The following is a 21,614-nucleotide window of genomic DNA, read 5'->3' as shown; positions in this document are numbered from 1 at the left end:
TAAATGATCACTTAAACCACCGCGATTTTCACCTCTTGACTCGCCGTTTATGATCACTTCATGCATAATTATGAGGTTAAAAGTAACATGCCTACAATTCATGTCTATTTTCTGTTTTTCTTCTTTTTTCCCCCATGTAATTACCTTATGTGTAGTAAATGTAACAAAAAGGCATAGTGCTGTTAATTTAAGCTCAAGACAACAATGATGCTATTTCTTGTCCTGATGATGATGATGCCCCAAATGTAAAAATGCATCGAAACATCGTCGACCATAACAACCCCATATGCAAAACATTAATGTAATAATGAGTAAATGCAATGGTGTGTTCTAATCAATCTAAGTCTGTTACACTGACTACAAGTACACAGACATATTTTTTGCTTTGCCCTTTTTGGCCACCTGTTTCGTTGTTGTGTCTTGTATGTTGAGGGTCACGGCTGTGCCCACTTGACATCTAACTGTTCTCATAAAGCTTTGAAATCTAACTTAATGAAAAAATAAAATTCTTGTCCGGCTGGACAAAAGAGATATCACTTATTAGGTGTGTGATTATTGCTCTTGTACATTATTGTGTCCACATATAGGGACCACTGTTCTGTAGAATATGATACTGCCCAAGGTCCCTATGGCATACCTTTAGGGTTCCCTTGTTCTGTTGTAAAAGATATCACCTTTCCACAACTAAGAAAATCATATGTGGGATCAATTATCTGTTACATGAAAAAACAACTGATCAACCGGAATGAATATAAAATTAGAATATATTGATACTACTGAAAGGAAACAGTTAAGAACAGGAAGATCTTTCTCTCCAAAAGAAAGACTCTTAAGGGACTCTCAATCTAGCTCTTTTCTGTTGGACCTGCATGGGTCAAGTTTATGCACAACGGAAGATAAACTATATATTTCAGGATTCTTTCAAACTAGATGCCTTTATCTCCACTGCCATAGATTGCCAAATGGTTACTTGAGCTATCAGAGTAGACTGTTCTCCGGCACTAAAAGTACCAATATTACTATTACTAAGTAACATCACTCATCCATTCTGTCATGTTTTTACTGCATGGCCCATTGTAGTTTTCCTTATGTTAGCTTAATAATGCAATGTGCAGGCTGCATTTTCTTTTGCACACATTACTCTCAAAACACACTTGCTTTCGTGCCACACTGTACTTTTACCCGGAATTCGCACATGTTTTCATGTTATGTTATTTTCCTGGGATTTAGGCTGAACACCATAGACAAGGTCAAACAACAATACCCCTAGTTATTCTCTCTGGCCAGGCACTAGCACCTAGATATAACACAAGAACACAGTTGCTGTTTGTGAGTACACTTGTCTTATCATATAACTGAGCACAAGGTTTTAGGTACACACATGGAGCTAGGGTTCAGAGACCAGATTGTTACATCAGCTGAGATGCAGAACGTCGATCTGTGTATGCTAAGGTACGGGGTCTGCTACTAATCTCAAAGATCTTTGACATATTACCAATCAGCTTCAGTGAAGAGACAGGGGGGTTTAGAATATTCTGTCTTGTAACATGACAGGGCTTTTTATGGTATATAGTTTATTGATCATGCTAAGAGTATTTTCGTTATGCACTTGTTTTAAAATTGTGGCACAAATACTGTATTTTAGGACTCAGTAATTTAAATAAATATTCTAAACTTGCTTTGTGTCTCTTGTTTATCTAACTGTGGATGAGTACAAGTAAGAAAGAAAAAGGGTGTGTCCTGTTACCGCAATCCCCGAGAGTGTCTGGTTTGTTGTGTTCTGGGGTACTAATTCACTTGCTTCTCTGGTAAGGTTAGGAGGGCAAGTGAGGTACTATAGCTAGTCAGACTTAGGATGATAGGTTCTAAGGTGTTATTGTGACTCAGTCCCTACACGCCGATGTTCTATGATCCTAAGCATAGTTCTGTTCCTGAGCAGAATCCCCGCAACATGGTACCACCAATGTTTCGGAAAGGTAGTAACTTGCGGGACTCCTGAGTAGTGCTTATGTTTGTCCAGAATACCCTGGCACCATTTATCGGAGACGTTCGTAGTGTTAGAGATGTGTCCTTCACAGCTTTTAGGGAACACATAGTTCTGTTGGTTCTTCAAGCTTGAATATTAAAAGGTTTATGCACTGTTTGTGTTACCTCTTGAATCCATTATAAATTGGATATGGCACAACCCATTGCTATTGCTGTTAACTGCTGGCCTGCGGTAACTCAACATTTGACACAAGAAGGCATCTCCGCAGTGGGAGCTCATGTGATTTTTGTTGTGGAAGCGAACACAGCATTCCATCATGCAGTTTTTAATTCCAGGTTCACATTTCCGTCTATGGCTGCCAATGATAATGCTTTCCATGAATATAAAACATCCCAGGCATCTGCTGCATATCGCCCATATGCACTTGTTGAATTTCCTCTTACCCTCGGGCAAAACCAGACTTGGTTTAATGGCGCCCTTCCCCATGTGCCTGGAACTCTTTGAATGGTCTCCCTTAGTAATAAAGAAGCTACATGGCTGGCACTAGCTGGCTATAACCCATTTCCAGATTTAGGTAATGTGAATTTGATACAAAGTTGTGCTTTGTATAATGTTCTAGTCATCCTATATAGATGCCTTACTCAGTACATATCACTTACTTTGCTGACTGGTTTAGCTAGACCTAGCTTGCAAGTGCAAGCCCAGTAGCTTGCAACCCCTGTCATTAGTCCGGTAATTGTTCATTCAGTTATGGACAAAGAACCCACAAATCATGAGGAAATTCAATTTTGGGTAGCCCAAAAAATTTATCAACGTGAAGATGTGTTTCCCCGTATGGGACAACAAGACTAGCACAGAATTCTTACCATGTGCGTACCTGCTGGACTGGTTCCCACACTAGTGGACTGACATTTCTGGGGGTCTATTTTTGCCACTGTATATACTCATGGCAGTTCTACCGAACGTCCTCAAATAAATATGGAATGAACATGGGGCAGGCCCTGCCCTAGATTTGGGGATGAAATTGTGGGTCATTTTCCCATTGACTCCAAAATGATTCTTTCTAATGTTAAGGGTGAAACTGCATCTTTGGCTATGCACCAGCGACTTACCGCGGTGGTAGGAGCCGACCATGAACACAATCATTATTGCCCATGTATATACATCTTCTGGACATAATAGTTTGGTAACCAGACCTTCAGAACCACCACTTGGCAAGCTTAGCTCCGACAAGGATGCTAGACCAACCCGTGAGTTTACCAAAAAACGATGGGATAAATCTAAACAACAACAACAGAAAGGTAAACAGCGTGGAGGCACTCCACTCCTGTAGTCCTCTGAAAGAGGATGTGGTTTTTGTGATCACACTAAAATCAAGACCCCTGATAGGTATCAAATTCCTGATCCCTATTCTCCTCGTTCATTTCAGGCGAGCCATCTGACTGCAGACAAGAAGAATACGTGAAACCAACAAGGGAGATACAACGCTTGTCTGACGTAAAAGATAAATGACCACCTCCATGTAAACCCCTTATTCAGAAAAAGAAAGGAGTTGGTCAGTGACTCTTCTCTACAGCGTGGCAGAAATCACCATAGTACACCAGAATTTCAAACTATTTCTGGTGGCAACAGGAACTAAAACGTTTATTATGATTGAAACAGCGGACACCTGCGCTGCTCCTCGGGACAGGCTATATCACTTGGATATTCAAATTGAAGGTGATGTTAAATGCACCATGAAAGCAATATTCTGGGATAACTTGACTACTTCTTATGACATTCTCTTGGTGGAGGTCGATTGTACCCGCCTTTTGTTCTTGCATGCCCACAGGGTAAGGATGTCATTCTCCCTTCTTTCTCACACCTCGTACCTGACAAAGTCAAGCAAGCTTTTGCATCTGAATGGGCCTTTGCTTTGGCCCCTGCACTTTATAATACCCATACTGGCTAGGACAACGAAAGCCCTTACCGGTAACTATGTGATACACAATATTTTTTATATCAGTTTTTTGTTGAATTTTCAACAATATCATTAATAGAGAACAAAGAATAAGGGTACAGCAGTCAACCCTCTTTTGTGCAATAACAGTGACATGTAACAACACAAATCAGTAAAGTAACACCCTTATATGTAAAGAGAGAAGGTAGTGACTTAACCCAAGGGTCAATCACCGAAGTGCACAGCTGATAACAGTATTCTAACTCTATCAATGTCAATTTCGCCTCCACCCTCCGATCAGTACCACATATATGCTCCCCTCATCACAAACATCAGAAAACAGAAACTGACCCCACAGTGCTTCAAAAACGAGAATGCAATCTTCCAACATGCATTTGATTTTTTCGTATGAGGTAAATAAAACATTTCTGTCAGTCAGACAGCCATCATACGGACAATAATAATTTTCCAATGGCGGAGTATAAATAGCTTAGCTGCAGCGAGGTCCATGGCAAACCATCTCCCCCATCACTGCATATTATTTGGGTAATGTGAGAAGTCACAAATGAACACCAGTGTTGCCCCCAAGTCCCCCTAATCCCTGACTGGAATTGCAGCTTTCCCCAAGACGAATGAATAAAAAAGGAAAAGAAAGAAGGAAAGATAGAGGAAGGCAAGAAAGGAAAGGGGGAAAAGAAAGAAAGATATTGGAAGGCAAGAAAGGAAAGGGGAAAACAAAAGAAAGATATAGGAAGGCAAGAAAGGAAAGGGGAAAAAGAAAGAAAGATAGAGGAAGGCAAGAAAGAAAGAAAGAAAAACAGAGGAAGGCAAGAAAGAAAGAAGAAAGAAAGAAAGAAACATCAATTGGGTTGCGACAATAGAGCACCCTCATCTGCTTATTTTCAGATTTGAAGCTGGAATAAAAAAAAATAAAAGTCACTTAAAAAGTTAGGTCAGAACTGCATTGTACGAGAGAGAAACAGATAAAGATGGAATTTGCCCTGTGCTCTCATCTGGGAGAAAGTGCCCTGATATCAGACCCTGTAAACAAAGGCAACACTTATTATCAAGAAAGGGCGATACATTATCACTGCTTTTATTGGTAGGAAACTGCCGCTAAAGCAGCGATAATGGGCTTGATAATAGGGCCCTTGTGAATTCCCATAGAAGCCCAGGTTCTGGTGTTAACCTGGGCTTCAATGGAATTCGCAAGGGCATATTATCAAGCCCATTATCGCCGCTTTAGCATCAGTTTCCTGCCGATAAAAGTGCCGAAAATGTATCGCCCTTTCTTGATAATATGGCCCTAAATTATTAATAAAATAAAAACAAAAGTATTGGCACTGAAGGGAACTACCTTGTGAGTGCATCTGCCCCTTGTGAAATAGCAAAACGCAGTTCCTCAAAATTAAGTTAGCCAGTGGCTGACATGTTGCCCCATGCTGTATGCTGTAGGGGGCAGAAGCAAACATGTGAATGACACAACAAGAGATCAATAGATGAAGAGAAGAGTCTGAAAGCCCATTTTTGTAAGTATATTATAGATATAATTGTAGTCAAATAAAAAGATATTGGCCAAAGCCAAACATAAATAGGAGACCCAGAAATATGACATTAGGAAATTGGAAAAGTCCTTAACAAATCATCATGACTAAAATAAACATACCCAAATGGAAACATTAAAATATCAATATTACAAATGTTTAACCAATAAAGCTCACATTTGTATTAAAAAAATATAAGGTACTAAACTTTAATAGATACAGAAGAAATTTTGCAACCTACATAAAACATAGCAAACCAGAAATTGTATCCATCAAGAACCAAACAGGGTCATCTCGACCAATGAACAAAACATCATATTAGTATTTGATGCCTTTTACAGTAATTTGTATTCTAAAACAACTTCTATGCCTATGAAGAAAGTACTCAGTACCTTAATACACTACCTAAATTAATAAGCAAGAAAACCACTTACCAATCCAATTACACTACAAGAGATGAAAAATCAATTTCCTCCCAAAAACTTTGCAAGGTGCCATGCCTAGATGGCTTTCTTGACCCTTCTATAACAACTGGTGTGAGTCCTTTATACAACCTCTAAAAACCGTCATTCTCTAGTCTGACATTGGCTTTAACATTCGCACAAAGTAAAAACTAACAATCATTTTCTTCCCAGAAGAAGGCAATTGCCCACAAGACCCAAATAACTATTGCTCTATTTCCCTAATAAATACAGATTGGAAGATATATGTAACAATCCTAGATAAGACTCAAACCCCTCTTAAAAACAAACATCCATCTTCATTAAAGGCAGATTAGCCTCTGACAACATTAGGTTATTTAGTCATGTTATTGAAAAAGTAAATCTACTTCCAAGGCATTCATTCAACTTAGCGCTGGATACTTAAGAGGGCTTTAATAAGGTGTCTTGGACTTTTCCACAGGCAACACTAGACATCTTCAAAGTGGGGACCACCTCCATTTAAATTGTCCTCTGGCTACACAACAACCCCTCTGCAAGAATCAATATTATTGGTCATCTTTTGAATAGCTATACTCTTCAACATATCACATGGCAAGCCTACCCCTTCTCACCACTTTTCTTTCTCCTTGCAATGAAACCTCTTTTCAGTGCAATCAGAGAAAACAAAGACATATCAGGAATCTCTTCAAATTTGGCATACAGAAATAGGCAGACTATGCAGATGATGTACAAATCTTTTTCCGGAAATGCTATCCTGACTTTCCTAAACACAATAGAAAACTTTGCAACTGTCTGATGCTGTACACTCCCCATTAACAATTTAAATGATTTGAATAAATACAATTAAAACAAACTAATACATCATATCCAAAATACATGAAATAGTGAATGGCCATGTCTAAAATATCATTTAGTCTTCCCAGAAAATTGAGTTGTTCTTAAAAAAACTAACATTACCCAAACAAAATAGGTAGCCTAAACCTTACAGACTTCCTCAGATAACAAACAGCATTTTTTGCAAAACAAGTTGTACAATGGAGGCTAGAATAATTACCAGATCCCTCAATGTTTCTAGTCATAGAACACAGATTAACTCATCCTTTCACTCAAAGTTCTCTTATTATGAAGAAAACGATAAAAAAATGTCCAGCACAGAACACTCAACATCAATCCTCACAGTGACCCTACAAGCCATCCATTATGTTGACAACAAACTGGTAAATAAGATTAAGTACTCTGCACTAGCCTCATAACGGCATTGCCAAAACACTTAAGCATTGGACAAAGCGTTTAGGCAGATAAAGAAATTTACCAAGTAAATTACATCATCATCATTATAACTTTATTCGGTCATTAAAACCATTAAAGTGCGACTGCTTGCAATACATTAATCCAGCAATACACATGAGGTAAAACATCGTTACGCAGTACACATATGTTAAACGTATATGAAATCACCTCTGATGCAATAAAACATGTTCTAAAAGAATAAAATCTATTAGTATTGTAAAAACATGTGCCACATATTTATAAAAAGGGATCGAAATATTATCAGAGTTTGATTGATTTACAAATAGTAGCAATACATGGGTGTTACAAAGCATATCATAACTCTTTTGTGCAGATTATCGCGTTTTACATGCAAACCTTCGGATAATCCACATTTTACCCAGGAACTTTGCAACACCACATGCTACAAAAGGCCTACAAATCAATCTGATTTGAGGATGCAGAGTGCTTCCTCATGGCAACGGGTTCCTAACAACCTGCAAACTGGGGATCGTCACTGATATCTTGGATAATATAAAGTGGATAAGCAAAGAAAATTTGGCCAATTGTTTCAACCATTGCAGCACAGCCTGGACAATGCTGGGTAGTGGACGAGGTGCTGTGTAGGAATTCACTGGGAGACAACCTAATTGGAACTGAATGTACACTTTGCTATCCCGCGGGATGGTGATAAGGTCCAGGTGGGTCTCAAAAGTGCTTTGTATTTTAAATTCCACGAATTTCATCGTAAGTCGACCCACTGATGATTGTACAACAAAGGATTATGCTACCCAAAGGATTATGCTACCCAACTCCAGTATGGAGTTTTAACCACTTCTTCCCTAGGCAATTGACTTATGTCTCTACTATCCCAAGAACTTCCCAGGACTATCACTGTTAATAGTGATCTGACTTCGTTAAGCCACCTAATCTTTTTGAAGTGATCAAGTTTGTAAACCTCATCAAGCACTGTCATATAATGAGAAAACGCAGGGGTTTGCCTAAGACGCAACCAGAATAGTAAAGGACACAGCCTAGCTTTGTCCATAATTGTGTGTCTACCCATATTATTTCACAAAGGATGAAGCGTGTGCTCTGGGGGAGTATACAAAAAGATCTTAAGAAGTTGTTTTCAGTAATAAGTAGACTTTCACAATTTTCGAATCCCCAGAGTTCAGCCACATAAAGGGCAGAGCTATTGGCCTGGTTTGAGAAGTTTTGGGCTCCTGAATCTGTGCCCCAATGGTTTGTCTCTGCTGAAGGTTCCACTTCGAGATGTGATCTTTCCATACCATTTTCTCAGATAGGGTAACACCCAGATATTCAAAGGCAGCCACTCTCTCAAGCGGTATCCACCCAGTAGTATTTTGTCCCTGATTGTTCTATGAGGGTTTATTTGCAAAAGGTTTGTTTTGTAGGTAATAACCTCAAACCCTCTTTGATCACAAAAGGCCTTAAAACGATTTAAGAGCAGTTGTAAACCACTGGGAGTTTTAGACACTATCAATGTGTCATAAGCAAACATGAAAGTAGTTACCTTTAATCCCCCAAGTGCCGGGGCATCCACTGGCACATCTGATAAATACCAGACCACACTGTTAATAAATAGTGAGAATAAAGTGGGGGCCAGCAAACACCCCTATCGGACTCCCCTTTCCACACTAATTGGGTCCGACAACTGCCCCTGATCGGACCCTGGCATAGATGCCCTCATGGAGTCAGACAACCAATGCCAGGAGTTCTGGGGAGATGCCCAGCTCCTGTAAAACACACCACAACTTATATCTGGGGATTTGATCGAAAGCAGACTTCAAATCTATAAAAGCAATATATAAGCCCGCCTTTTCAAAACACACGGTTTTCCAGGCCAATAGAATCAAACGAAAGCCCTATTCGATCATACTAATCCTCTTTCTCAACCATGCCTGGAAAGGGGAAATAATGCCTTCCTCCTCCATCCATGTGGTAATTCTAAGTAAGAGTACCCGAGAAATAACTTTCTGTGCACTATCGATCAGACTGATAGGCCTGCAATTGGTTGCTAGTGAACGATCACCTTTCTTAAAAACTGGGATCACCTCGGCTCCCTTCCACAAAGGTGGAATAGGAGCCCCTACAGCCATGCCCTCTGCCAGAGCCAAGAAGTATTTGGACCAATTAGGAATATCACTCCAGGTATGCCATCAGGTCCAGGAGCCTTATCCCTTACAATAGATTGTGTACCGAGTGTAATATCTGCTGAGGAGAATAGACTTGAGGTCCGATGGCAGCTATGGTCAATAAAGAAGACCTCATCAATCATATCCCTTGAACCAGTATATACCGTAGAAAGATGGTCATACCAGGAGGTAATAGAAATATTATTGGAGGGTGGAGTTAGTTTTTCTATCCCCCCACCCTTGTCACAAGAAGCAATACTTGCAGAAAGTCTTTCCACATGCATGCATTACTAATCTGGAGCCAACAGTCTTTCTCCCAAACCTTTTTCACCTTGGTTAATGCTGCCTTATAATTTCTCCTTACTTCTCTTATTTCTGCCATAAAATTTGCCCTAATGGCAGTTGCTAATTCTAATCTTAGGGCCCTACACTCTTTTTTAAACCAACTAAAGACAGCTTTATTAGTTTTGGGCTTGCCCTTAGGCCGATGGGGCATGATAAAAAAAGATGTCAGCTGTTTAAAAAGTGCTGAGTGGAACTCCATGATCTTGTGAAGCTCATCCTGTTGCTCAAGTAAATTTCCCAATTTGCTGCAACTATCTAATATGTCAATCTTTATTTTTCCAATTTTCGCTGTGTCAATAGTGTCTCGCTCCCATTTTATTCACCTGTTATTCGAGGGGTAGATTTCCCTAGATGTAAGTTGTACACTTGGAGCAGTTTGGGCTGACCACAATGAGGACATTGTGAGCTCAAGAGGATTATGATCACTCAACCAACCACCATATCCAGTACACAAGAACATAACTTGACATCTAATAAGAAAAAGTCAATATGACTCATACTAGCTGTACTATTAAAAGTATTCACCCCCTTCCTATCTGACCTTGTCCGACGTTTGCTGCCCTAAGACCATATTCAAGCTTTAATGCATAAAGCTGCAACATTGTGCATGTCCATTTTTTAATAGGCGGTAAATCAAGACCCGGTACAAACCATAACGGATCAATTTTACCACTGTTCATAAAATTCTCTATGTCCAGGGGTTCGTAGGTGATATTAAAGTCACCTGCTACTATCAATGGGTCAGTCAACTCCCTCCCTTCTAGACAATCTTCTAGCAATTGAAAGGTAGGAGACCTATTGCCAGCTTACAACCTTAGGCATAGACCAACACCATTTCGGCCCCTGATGTGGAAGGCTAGAATATCGGGGCTATGAGTATTGATCTCATGTAGGGTTAAATGGGGATCTATTTTAACCCAGATCACTAGCCACCCAGCGGGCCGCCTAGGCGTTTTGTTAAGTGCCGGGCGACAAAAGTTTGCATACCCAGGTATAAAGACTGGAGTGGTCGACCAGGTTTCCTGTAAAATACATATATCATATTGTTCTATGTATAGTACCCTGTGTGCAAGTGCCATTTTGGACCTCACACCAGCTATATTCTAGGAAATCATTCTAAGCACTATTGGGGAGCCTCCTGTTGATAAGTGCAAAGGGCTACTCTCTTCCAAGTTGCAACTTACGTGCAAGTCTAGGGTTAACTCCTGTGGTAGGCAGAGGCCATCTTTGGGGACACTAACATCTGTCTGTGATTGGTCAAACTAACCTTCACCTGAACCTTTCTCTAAAGTTAGCTTATGATTCAATATAGGCCTGGCTTTTCCATAGAGTAGCAAGTGTGGAGTCAGACCCCATTAGAGTATTGTTGCCGCTGTTGATTTGTGACCAAAAAGAGTTTTGAGGGTTACATTTTATTTGAATACTGGTCGGATTCAGGAGGCAAAATCTAGCCACTAGGGCCACAAGATTGTGGGCAATATTCTCATCTTTAAAAATAGCTCAATACAATCTAAATTCGAAATGGGATCTGCTTGTCCTTTAGCCCATAAAATATCCTCTCTGATTACTGATCTGCACCCTCTCACTTTATGGATCCAATGTATAGCTTTGTTGATCAAATAATCTTTATCTTCATATCTTGGTGAGGTGTTTTTGGGCACATTGATCAAATATATGCTCCTACCCTGGTTTTGAACCTGGTGTGCTTATAACTTACTTTTAGGCTATTTTTAAGTTTGTATTCTGCCTTGGTTTTGCTGACTATTCTTGTTAAGGGTAGAATTGGGAGGGCTTATGGGAAAAGACATCATGGGGACTATGGATTTTATATTGGTAACCAATCCTAGGGCACAGACTGTTTCTGACTCCTCTCTTGGAGGAGCTTAACTTGGTCAATAAGTGCTACTATAAGTGTCTTAAGTGAAGTAACTTTGGCCCCTAGACCTAACACATTTGAAGTGAAGTCCTGATCCCCTTGAGACAATACATCTAAAGTGCCCTTATCCCTATGATCACTTGATATTTCACTCAAAACACTCCCTACAGATGAAATGCTTCCAGAATCAGTTACTCCATTTTGTATATCATGGGTCATATTCTATAAAGGGGGAAACCTATTTGATAAAGGGATATTGGAGTCAATTATTGAGTCAATATTATCAGTCGTATCTGTGGTACCTATATTTGTATCTGTAGAGTTGGAAGTGTTAGTGTCAGTGGATGGTCCCCTATTTTCTGGTGCTTTAGACACTACTGTAATGGTACTATCATTACGATAACAGGATAACAAACAGATTAAAGAGCCAGGAAAATACTACCAGGAAAATGTACGTCAAGACTCACAGTAATGCTGTCCTCGGGGCACAGAGCCAAGAGAGGTGGCCCTGCCCTGCCTCTTCCTGGCAATTACGAGCAAGGGCTGGCCCGCCTTTGGCCCGGCATTTGCCTGGGCGTGGCTCATGCGCATCCCGCACTGCGGTGAGCGTTGGCACTTTTTATAGTGCAAGGAAGAGTGCTCCTCCCTCTTGGGAGAGCAGGGTACCCGGGGCTTGGTGTCCCCTCACGTGATGGCCGCAATGGCAGTGTGGATCAGCATCCCGCACTGTGGTGAGAGTTGGCACTTTTTGTAGTGCAAGGAAGAGTGCTCCTCCCTCCTGGAAGAGCAAGTACTCTGGGGCTTGGAGTCCCCTCAGGTGATGGCGGCAATGGCAGTGAGGAGCAGCACCCCACGCTGGAGTGAGCGTTGGCGCTTTTTGTAGCGCAAGGAAGAATGCTCTTCCCTCCTGGGAGAGCAAGGTACTCTGAGCAACTTAGGTCCATACCAGATATTGCAGGTACACTGAACATAATCCTATGCATGCATGCACGCATACTGAGTGCCCAATGTGCTCTGACCTTGAGCGGGCAGATCACCTTTATTTATTCTCTCTGACCACACCAGACCTCTTGATGCATGTTTAAAACATTGTCGGGTAGCTGCCGGGTGGTTCAATACACCTTCTAGACATCTTACTTATTACAGTTGACAGATGTCTAATATTGAAACTGGTAGCTGAGGATAATGCCTTTAAAAGAAACCATCCTCTTTATGTTTCATATGAAGATCTGCCCACAACATTTGACAATAATGGTTGATTTTGGTAATGCGCTCAGCTCCCTGTCCTTTGATAAGGCTAGGCCGTTTGTACAATTCAAATCACATTCAAGTAACAGAATTATCCCCTCTCCTTTGGAATTGAATTGCATTCTCTAGTAACTATTCACAGACCATATTTCCAAACAGCAGTTAATCTCAATTTTAAATCCAGTAAAGAAAACCTAATAATCCAATCCAGATTTTTTCATAACATATATTTTTATTGTTTCGGTTAGTTAGAAGCATTATTATCACATATCAATAACACCAGGTTGCACTTAGACCAGGCCAGTTGACCAAATTTCTCATCTCTGGTTGCAATCCATTGTCTTGTTACATGGCGAGCACATTACTTCATCCGTAACCCTTTTGTATATTAGGATTGTACTGGTTCCCCTTCCCACCCATTCCCCAAGTATACTGGGTTCATCTATTTTCTTTTAGTTCTGACCCCTGTCATGGTTGTTTGGGTGTCCTTGTTACGTTAGGTTAAACCATAGTATGCCGTCCAGCTACACCAGATTTTAATGAATTTCTTGGGGCACCCTCTACTTTTGTACGTCACCCTCTCCACTTTGATTTATAGATCCATACCACGTTTCCATTTGTGTAGTGTCAGTTTCCTGCGTGCCCCAATATTGTGCTGAATCCCACTTCGCTACTACCAAGCCCAGTGAGCTGAAAAGTAGTTGCATGGGCTTCCCAGAAGGATACATTTTGGGTCTACTGGGAGGGAGATTCCCAGGATTGCATTCAGTTCTTTAATTATCTCGGCCAGTAGACCCCTATAATGGGGCACGGCCAAATCGTATGCTGGAAGTTACTCACAACACAAGCACTAGGAAGACTTAGCCCGTCCCATTTCATGTAGTTTTTCTCTATCGTAATAGGCCCGGTGAAGGATTTTAAACTGTATGAGACGGAGTCTGAGTTTTTTTGCGACCGCTCTGGGGTGCATCAGGGCCGCTTCCCAATCTATCCCAATCCAAACCAGATTTAAGCGCAAAATGCACGGAGGAGGATGACGTGGTCTGGGTGTGAAACTCCGGATCTCTTTGTGCCCACATCTTCAAACTCTCACAAATCCTCAGTTTTTTCAGAAAAAATCTAAGACGGCCGAATTCACCAAGACTTTCATGTCCAGTCCTGAAACACACCAGCCCTCCTAAGCCCATCACGAAATGCTCCGAGGCTGAAAACTGAACTATCCCAGTGGTCCTGCCGAATAGCACCTATGACTACAAAGTTCCGTCCCTGGGAATTCTGGGGCATATTACCAACGAGTAGCGATATTTATCGCTAACTAGGTTTGGCAACGATTTTTTTCAATTCAATTCAAATGATCTTTATTCGGATTTAGTACATCCATAAAAGTACATACAGAATGAAAATACATTTTAAAAACAAATTAAAAACACATATATAAAAGTTAAAAACAGATTATCCAGTTGGGTTTAAGCAGCATATGCAACGTAAAGTGCAATGTACAAAGTATAGAAAGTGCAAAATACATAGTAGAGGAAGAGCATTAATCTGTTAGTGTACGTAATCTCAAAATTCAATTCATATTCTCCCACAGGGGTTGTTTAAGTCAAAGCACATATACAATTAAATCTGTAGTCAGTTTATATAAGAATGATAAAGTGCACAAAATACACAAGATGGCTTAGTACTATTGTCCATTAGCCATGTTCCATACTTGCCCTCGATCTCACACAAGCTTTTATGAAGCAACTTACAGTATATATGACTTCATCTATGTGCAACATTTGCAAGAATTGTAATGCATGAATGGAATCTCGAAGGTTATATTTACGAAGAATTGGCCTTAAATATTGACAGGTGTACAATTTGTAATGGCCACAAAAGAAGAGATAGTGCAATAAACGTTGTTTTCCACCTTGAGAACAAGAGCAATCCAGCTCTTCTAATTTTTTAATATAGCCAATGGGGAAGCTGAGCAAATTAACTATGCTTCCATCCCGAAACCTGAATAAAAGGCTCCGATTCCATCTTCCTATAGGGATTGACAAATATCTTAAAGAATTATTCAAATTATCAATACCTGGGTCAATAATGCGCAAATATCTAGTGACAACTGGTTTAATGGATTCTGATCTCATCCGATCCTCATTATATAAGTCCAGCAATGCCCGTTTAATACTATTCTTATGAGCGGGTACAATAGAATCAGGGGAGCTAAATAAAGATCCTTGACCCACGCACTGCAGACTGTTTTTGACTGCGTTTAACCAGGGTATGTGGTGAGATCTATCACTTAACAAACAGTCTGATATTATACTGCGCGTTAAAGATGCTGCTGGATTTAGCCATATTTTAATCCAAAAAAGCGCAGGCCTTGACTTGATAAAATCGACAATATATGGCAACCTTAGTTCTTTGTGACAAATAAATGTAGAGGCACAAGGAACTCCCCCCAGCACCCTCCTGCAGAATCTGTTTTCCTCCAACTGGAGGGCCATGCTGTTACACTAACCCCACACTTCAGCTCCATAAGTCCCAGTTGGCCGGCATTGGGTGCGATAGATGTTAAGGAGGGGGGTAACAACATCAGCCAGTTTTGGCTGACGAAGGGATAAAATTGAGTTAATTGACTTGCCAATTTTATTTCTCGCGTGAGCAGCATGTGGCTGCCATGAGCCTGAGTTAGAGAATAACAACCCTAGATAAGGGAAAGTGCTGGTGCATTTTAAGGTGTTGTTACCAGATTTAATTGATGTAATATTATACTTATTTGGTCCGCAATTCATTATAAAGGATTTTTTAAAATTAGTGTTTAGACCAAGATCGGACATAAAAGCAACAAACCCAGAGATTAAGATGCGTAAAGCATTCGGTGTACGCCCCATTAATACTGCGTCATCCGCATAAAGTAGGGTAGTAATGAGGGAACCATTTATAATTGGAACGTCCTTAATGATCTTACTCAGAGTGCTACTCAACCCATTGATATATAAAATGAAGAGCAGTGGGGCGAGTACGCAGCCCTGTCTGACTCCTCTGCTAATAGGGACGTCATTGGATAAATCACCATCATTATTAATTCGTACTCTCGCTTTTAGGTCCCTATGCAAATAAGAAAGAAAATACACCAGTGAGTCATCCAAACCATAATCAAGCAAAAGTGACCACAACCTAGAACGATTAACAAAATCAAATGCAGAACTCAGGTCCATGAAACCTAAATAAAAAGGGGATTTTTTAACAATGATATATTTGGCCATGATCAGATTTAAATTTAAACATTGTTCAGTAGTGCCTACTTGGCTTCTGAATCCCAGTTGACAACAATGAAGAACATTGTTGTCCTCAGCCCAGTCCCTTATCCGTTTGAAAATTACCCTTCCAAGGACTTTTAGCATATTATCGATCAGTGAGATCGGGCGGTAACAGGCGGGATCCGACCTGTCACCTTTTTTAAAAATTGGTACGATGACACTGTTCGACCAGGATTCGGGAATTGAGCTATCATTCAGGTTATTAAATAAGTTGCATAATAGAGGGGCCCAAAAATTAATTTCTGATTTGATCTGATCAATTGAAAGGCCGTCCGGGCCGGGGGCTTTATTGCTAGCGCTATCAATAATAGCGTCCTCGACCTCTAATAATGAAAAGGTCAGAGGTTCAGCGCTGTTAGATAGAGAGACAGTATCTAAAGCAGTGGCTGGTGTGGCGTAAATTTGGGAGAAATGCTCTACCCATGCCTCACCTGTTATATTGCTGTTAATTGGATTGATGTTAGAACCAAAAGATCTTAAGGACTTGACTTCTCTCCAGAAACCTGTTGTGTCCTTTAGTGTGGCAGTACGCGTGAGAGATTCCCAGTGATTAATCACTAGAGCCTCGGATCTAGTTCGTAAGGCAATTTTATATTTTGATCTTAATTTTCTCACGAGTGAAGCATCCCTTGGGTTGGTATTTAAGGCTGCCCTCAAGTCCCTATTGGCCTTAGAGCAAGAGGAATCAAACCAACGGGGACCATGGGATATATTCTGCCTAGCGGGTTTGGAAGATTCTGTTTTAATGGCCCCACATAAATCACCAAAGGCGCCAACCACCTCATTACTAGGACTTGTGTATGACAGGCAAATCTCTACTGTCTCAGGATGCTTTTTAATTACTCTGGATAGAATCTCTTTATTATCAACTCCTTTCCATACTAGTCTCAATCTATCTGTTGATAATGCCAGATTTTGAGGCCCAGCCTCTAACTTTGCTGCAACCTTTGAGGTCTGTGGATTGTGTAAATATATTCTAAGCGGGTAGTGGTCGCTATAAGCGGAACAGATGACTTCTGCTTTTAAAATTATTTCACTTAATGTTGGGCATGTAAATATGTAATCTATCGTAGAGGCACAGCCCTGACCTATAAAAGTGGGGGTTGTTATATTATTTGCACTAGTACCTGCAATTTCCATTACATTTACTAGGTCACGGGAAGCTATGTGATTTTTCAGTTCCTCACCATTTTTGCATAGTGGGCTGTTGCGATACATATGAGCGTTAAAGTCCCCTCCAATGCAAATGCCATCAAAGGGCCCATACTTTTGCCCTCCCATAATTTCATCTATAAAATTAAACAATAACATAAAATTACCGTTAGGACGGCTAGCAAAGTCGTTGTTATAAAAATTAATAATACATAATTTCAATCTGTTAATGTACTTCATAGCCATAAAACAACAATTACCCGGTGTAGGGATCAATTTAGTTTGCACCCCAGTTTTTATTTTGGACCAAATAGATAGGCCCCCGCTGGGACGTCCCATGTGAGATGGGGAAGCCTTAAGATTATAACAACAGAAACCCTCCATTGTTGGTGACGTTGTACTCCACGTTTCTTGTAGCATCAGTATATCGCAGTTATTATTAACCCAATTAAGCCATTCTGTGATTTTCAATTTGGATTTTAAACCTGCTATATTCCAGCTAACAAGAGATAATTCTGAGACCAAAGGCAGTTGGTTATGAGTCGGGGGTATTTGACTCAGAGCAGTTCGAGACAAGGATTGTGAAACAATCTGGGGTTCGGATGATGGTGTCAAAGATAATTCGACAGAGATAGACAAAGGTGGTCAGTCTTGCATATCCAGATCCGAAAGAGGTGCAAATCTATTATACATTTGAAATGGGAATGGGGGGGGTTGAAATTGCATAGGCGGTGGCCGGAAATGCATAGGTGGTGGTTGGAAGTGCATTAATGACGGTTGGAATTGCATAAAAGGAGGACGAGGTTGTATTGCCATTTGTCTATAGAAATAACTCAAGGGTAACATAGTTGCAACAGTAGAAATGGTAGAATAGTTGCTATTTCTGTTAAGGAGGTTTCTTACAGTCCCAGCGTTTTTAAAATTAAGAACTATACAGTCACCTTCCTTGTCCTTGAGTAAAGGCCCGACCCACGATACCCTGCGGGCCGATATAATCTCTCTTGAAATGTCAAATCCAACGCCTTTGTGCTTAGTCAGCCAGTCTATGCACTAATTCCGCAATTGGACCCATGATTCCCCCTGGTCCTCCCTCAACGGCGGTACTCCTGCTAGGACCAAGACGAAAGGACAAGCATCCGGTGGCAAATGTAAGGCTGGCCCTTGATGTTTAAAAGATTTACTTGACCCTTGTGGGCCAATACCCTTGTTGTTATTAGCAGCAGTTGGTCTTAATGCTGTTGGGGATGTGGTTGGACCATTATTGCGGTTAGAAACAGGAATGTTAGAAGTTGATGGAATAGTAGTTTTTCAAGGAGCAGGTATGGGAATCGGTTTTGTGGGTGAATTAGTTGTATTCAGAGTTGGCCCTCTATTGGTAGATCGGGGTTGAGTTATAGGTGGTACAATGGACGGAGGTAATGATCCAGGATTGCTCAAAACCCCACCCGAAGAGCTGGTCATTTCCTGTTTCTTTGATAACAATGTTTTGTTTGCAGTTTCCAATTCCTTTAAAAGGCGATCAGCTCTGATTTGGTCCAAGATGACTGACCCCTTCCTTTTTATTTCTCCATTCTTGACCAAGTTATCTAATCTGTCCAGTCTTTTAAAAACGTTATTAAACTGATTGATCATTTGCTTTTCTAGTCGGTTAAAAATAGTATCCACTATGGTTTCTATAAGGTTCCCATTCTGTCTTGAGAGATTATAATTATCTCCCATTAGTGCTGTTTGGGTCCATAATGTTTTAGAATTCCCACTAGAGTGAGTGGTAGTTGCAGCAGAAATACTGTCTATGTCAGCGGAGTCTTTGTCTTCTGTAAGGACAATTTGTGCCCCCGAAGATTTATTTTTGTTCCACAGACTTTGAGGTGTGGGCTGATTCTTGTGGATTAAAGGCTGTTTCCTTTTATTAGCACTTTGCTTAGTTATGCCTCTTTTACGCTTTTCCCCTCCCGGTTTATTGCTACTAGAATCAATGCTATCCAGGGTGATAACATCGTCCTGGGAAGCTGTTGTAGTAGTAGAAACACTTTCTGCCAGCAGGGATACTGGGGATGTTGATATCAGTACCGGCTTGGGGTTTACAACCGCTGGTATTGAAGAGGCAGGGTCAGGTGCTATGTAAATAACGGTATTTTCATCGTCCAGAATAGTGGGCACATCAACAGAAGGATGTGACGGTTTTACCACAGTTACTTCAGGGGTTATATGTGTATCTCTGTTTGCACAACTTGTACTACTTGTTATGCTCGATTTGTTGTTAATAGTAAGGGAACCCATCGAGAACCTTCTCTCAGTCTCCACAATTTCGTTAAAAGCAGTTTCTATCAATGTCTCAAAGGATGTGATGAGGGAGACAGAAGTATCAACACCCTTGGTTTCAACATCAATATTATTACAATCACCCATTTTATAATCCTAAGTAGGTGCTCACCTTTGAGAAGAATGTTAGTGGGGTGGCCCGCCCGTACACTGCAGTCCACTGACGGCCACAGACGGCCCGCCCTTTGCCCGGTCTTAGCCCCGGGCGTCCCGCGACGCGGGGGTTCCCGAGCTTTAACGCTCCGTTGGCGCTCTCTGGGCGCGAGCCGCGTCACTCAGCACGCGCCGCCGCGAGGCCTGCCGGGATTTGTGGTCTCCCGGAGCGGCGACGCGGAGTCCGGTGCCTTTGGACTCTTGGCGGTGGCGGCGGTGTTCCCTGATGCTGTGTCAGCCCACGTCTGACTCTCGGCGGTGGCGGCAAAGGTCAGTTGTTCCCCCCGCTCTGCCGGGGTTCCCGAGCTTTAACGCTCCGTTGGCGCTCTCTGGGCGCGAGCCGCGTCACTCAGCGCGCGCCGCCGCGAGGCCTGCCGGGATTTGTGGTCTCCCGGAGCGGCGGCACGGAGTCCGGTGCCTTTGGACTCTTGGCGGTGGCGGCGGTGTTCCCTGATGCTGTGTCAGCCCACGTCTGACTCTTGGCGGTGGCGGCAAAGGTCAGTTGTTCCCCCCGCTCTGCCGGGGTTCCCGAGCTTTAACGCTCCGTTGGCGCTCTCTGGGCGCGAGCCGCGTCACTCAGCACGCGCCGCCGCGAGGCCTGCCGGGATTTGTGGTCTCCCGGAGCGGCGGCGCGGAGTCCGGTGCCTTTGGACTCTTGGCGATGGCGGCGGTGTTCCCTGATGCTGTGTCAGCCCACTCTGACTCTCGGCGGTGGCGGCAAAGGTCAGTTGTTCCCGATTTTTTTATCGCTAAGCATCGCCGGAAATTATCGCTGAGATAACTTGCTATTAGCAACGTTTATCTCAGAAGTGATAAAAATCCTCACGCTAACTGCCAAATGAGAGATTATCGCTGGAAAACCAATGATAATCTCTCGAAGTATGGCGCTAGTTTGATGATAGGGGCTCACAAACTTAGCCATGATGTCCACCTTCCATAGGATATCATGGCTAAGTCAGGAAAATACCAGGTGTAAAAAAAGCAGCGCTAACCGCGGTTAGCGCTGTTTTTTTTATCACTAACAGGGTTAGCGATATCCTTGATAATAGGAGAAATTACGCTTAACAACATTTCTCCTATTATTTTTATTTGGAACGCCCCCTTTGCATCTCATTAGAGATGCAAAGGGAATCGTAGAGAAAAAGGGTGCTAACATGCGAATTTGCGTGTTAGCACACTGTTGCTGATAGGGAGATCATTTTCTCCGCTTTCTTGGCTTTTAAAGCCAAAAAAGCAGAGATAAATCCCTTGATAATATGCCCCTCTGTTCCTTCGCATGAAATAACCAAACACAGTTAATTCGCCAGTCTTGGAATTAAACAACTCAGTGTCTGGCAGCTCGAGGCAGGCACCTAAGAATAACTTCATGGATTCAACGCAACACCTCTGCCGTAATGCAGTGCCAGGCGTGCTTATTGATTCAAGAGATTTATTTACCTTTCTTGCACTTCTTGTAGGAGTTTCTTTGCAGCTTCGGGATCCTTCAGGACAAAATTTTGAAACATGAAAGTTGACTCTAAGAATCCCATCACTGCAGCAACAGATATTGAGCGTTGCAACAAAATCTTAGTAACTCTGTAATAAAGGAGAGATTTCAAGCTGCAGAATAATGTATTATTAAGAGATCTTTCTCAGATCGACAACTTCATTTTATTTCAAGCCTAGTGGCTAACATAATGCAGACAGAAGCTGCACGTTGCATCAAAGGCTTAGTCTCCCTGTCTACTGAATCCTTATAGAGCACATACAGATCTTCTTAATCATCTGAGTTTGAGGGAGCAGAAGAGACAAACACACACTTTGACATGGTATGTGGCTTCCTTAGCTTCTGCACGCCTAATAGCCTTTGTACCTTTAATAAAATGC

The 21,614-nt window shown here is 41.6% G+C and overlaps 1 protein-coding gene across 2 annotated transcripts in view; it reads right to left on the bottom strand.

Moving 5' to 3' along the window:
• LOC147701324 (putative methyltransferase DDB_G0268948) overlaps positions 1-21,614 on the bottom strand; it is a 349,449-nt gene that overhangs the window by 80,715 nt on the left and 247,120 nt on the right. The window contains exon 5 of one of the 2 annotated variants that reach the window (XM_086930041.1): positions 21,186-21,323. In XM_086930041.1, coding sequence (XP_086786167.1) covers positions 21,186-21,323 — 138 coding nt within the window. Of the gene's footprint in view, positions 1-21,181; positions 21,324-21,614 lie in introns of those variants that run through there. The other variant, XM_086930042.1, reaches the window with a different exon arrangement.

Source organism: Lissotriton vulgaris, chromosome 7 (assembly GCF_964263255.1).
Source record: "Lissotriton vulgaris chromosome 7, aLisVul1.2, whole genome shotgun sequence".
Taxonomy (NCBI): domain Eukaryota; kingdom Metazoa; phylum Chordata; class Amphibia; order Caudata; family Salamandridae; genus Lissotriton; species Lissotriton vulgaris.
Note: the sequence above shows the minus strand (reverse complement) of the source record. Positions and strands in the feature narration are given on the sequence as shown.